Consider the following 1623-nt stretch of genomic DNA (forward strand, 5'->3'; position numbering starts at 1 on the left):
GTTCGGAGCCTTCTTCCTCCGATAAGAGGGGCTCACAAGACGGAGCCACAACACCTTCTGAAAGATGAGCTAAGCCCCTGCCCTCAAGTGTCTCCTGGGGGGGGCAGCCTGAGGTCCCAAGGGATGTGCACCAGGTGGGCTCAGGTGGGGTCCTGCGTGTCACTTTTCCTTGCCCTGCGTGTCTTTGTTCCTTGTCAAAATAAACCCAAAGCAGGGAATGGATAATTCTGGGAACACCCCTGGCCCTCCCTGTGTTTCCAGTCAACCCCCATATAATGTGGGACTGGATCTAATAAAGGGGGTTATTTGTAGTCCAACATTGAAACGAGGGGTCCTTGGTGCTCTCTGAGCTGGGTGGCTTTCTTGCAGACGTTTCATTACCAAACTAGGGAACGTCATCAGTGCTACACTTGGAATATTGCATCCAGTTGTGGTCGCTCACAACATAAAAAAGATGCTGAGACTCTAGAACAGATGTCTTCAAAGTTGGCCCTTGGATGACTTGTGGACTTCAACTCCCAGAATTCCTCAGCCAGGCACGTGTGCCTGGCTGAGGAATTCTGGGAGTTGAAGTCCACAAGTCATCCAAGGGCCAAGTTGGAAGATCCCTGTCTTAAAGCCTCCTGGCTGAGGAATTCTGGGAGTTGAAGTCCACAAGTCATCCAAGGGCCAACTTTGAAGACCCCTGACTTAAAGCATCCTGGCTGAGGAATTCTGGGAGTTGAACTCCACAAGTCATCAAAGGGCCAAGTTGGAAGACCCCTGCTCTAGGGTCTCCTGCTTGCATAGGAATTGGACTAGAACAGGGGTCCCCAACCCCCGGTCCGTGGACCAGTACCAGGCCGCGGCATGCCAGCAACCGGTCCGCACCAAGAAGGAAAGCCCCCTCCACAGGCAGCACAGAAAGCCACGGCCCTTCCGGTCCACGGAAAAACCTCTCTCCACATATCCGGTCCCTGGTGCCCTTAAGGTTGGGGACCTCTGGACTGGAAGACCTCCAGGGTCCCCTCCATATGCAAGAAGACCACCCACCCCAGCCAGCACCAGGGGTTGGACCCGCCAGGGGAAGAGAAAAGCAAAGGGTCTCCCTAAAATGCGCCCCCCCCCACACTGCAGCCTCCTGAAGGTCCACCTCCAGCTGCATGGATTCAGCGTCTTCCTCGACGTGGAAAAGTTGGAGGCCGGGAAATTTGAGGACAAGCTGACCCAGAGTGTGATGAGTGCCCGGAATTTCGTGCTGGTCCTCTCGGTCCAGGCCTTGGACCGCTGCAAGGGGGACGTGGCCAGCAGAGACTGGGTGCACAAGGTGAGGGGGAGGGGTTAGGGAGGAAATGCCCCCCCCAGGCAGCGACGGGGACGGCTGTCCGGATGCGGCCCCTCCGGACACCCTGCAAGGGGGCCAGGCTGCTGGAGGGGGGGGGTTGCAGGAGGGGGCTTGGGAGTCTAGAAGGGGGGGCAGGAGAGGGCTCAGGGAGGGGGTCCGGCAGGAGGGGCTTGAGAAGGCTGCCCTTGCAGGAAATAGCCACCGCCCTGAGCTGCAGGAAAAACGTCATCCCGGTGACCGACCACTTTGAGTGGCCCGATCCAGAAGAGCTTCCCGAGGACATGAGGGCCATCCTGAAG

The 1623-nt window shown here is 57.6% G+C and overlaps 1 protein-coding gene across 1 annotated transcript in view; it reads left to right on the forward strand.

Annotated features, from left to right (window-relative positions):
- Window positions 1–1623, forward strand: part of LOC107300068 (sterile alpha and TIR motif-containing protein 1-like) — a 27244-nt gene that overhangs the window by 20888 nt on the left and 4733 nt on the right. The window contains exons 7-9 of the mRNA XM_029286934.1: window positions 262–277; window positions 1117–1306; window positions 1516–1611. Coding sequence (XP_029142767.1) covers window positions 262–277; window positions 1117–1306; window positions 1516–1611 — 302 coding nt within the window. The remainder of the gene's footprint in view (window positions 1–261; window positions 278–1116; window positions 1307–1515; window positions 1612–1623) is intronic.

Source organism: Protobothrops mucrosquamatus, unplaced genomic scaffold (genome assembly GCF_001527695.2).
Source record: "Protobothrops mucrosquamatus isolate PMUCROS unplaced genomic scaffold, P.Mucros_1.0 scaffold6059, whole genome shotgun sequence".
In the NCBI taxonomy this organism is placed as follows: domain Eukaryota; kingdom Metazoa; phylum Chordata; class Lepidosauria; order Squamata; family Viperidae; genus Protobothrops; species Protobothrops mucrosquamatus.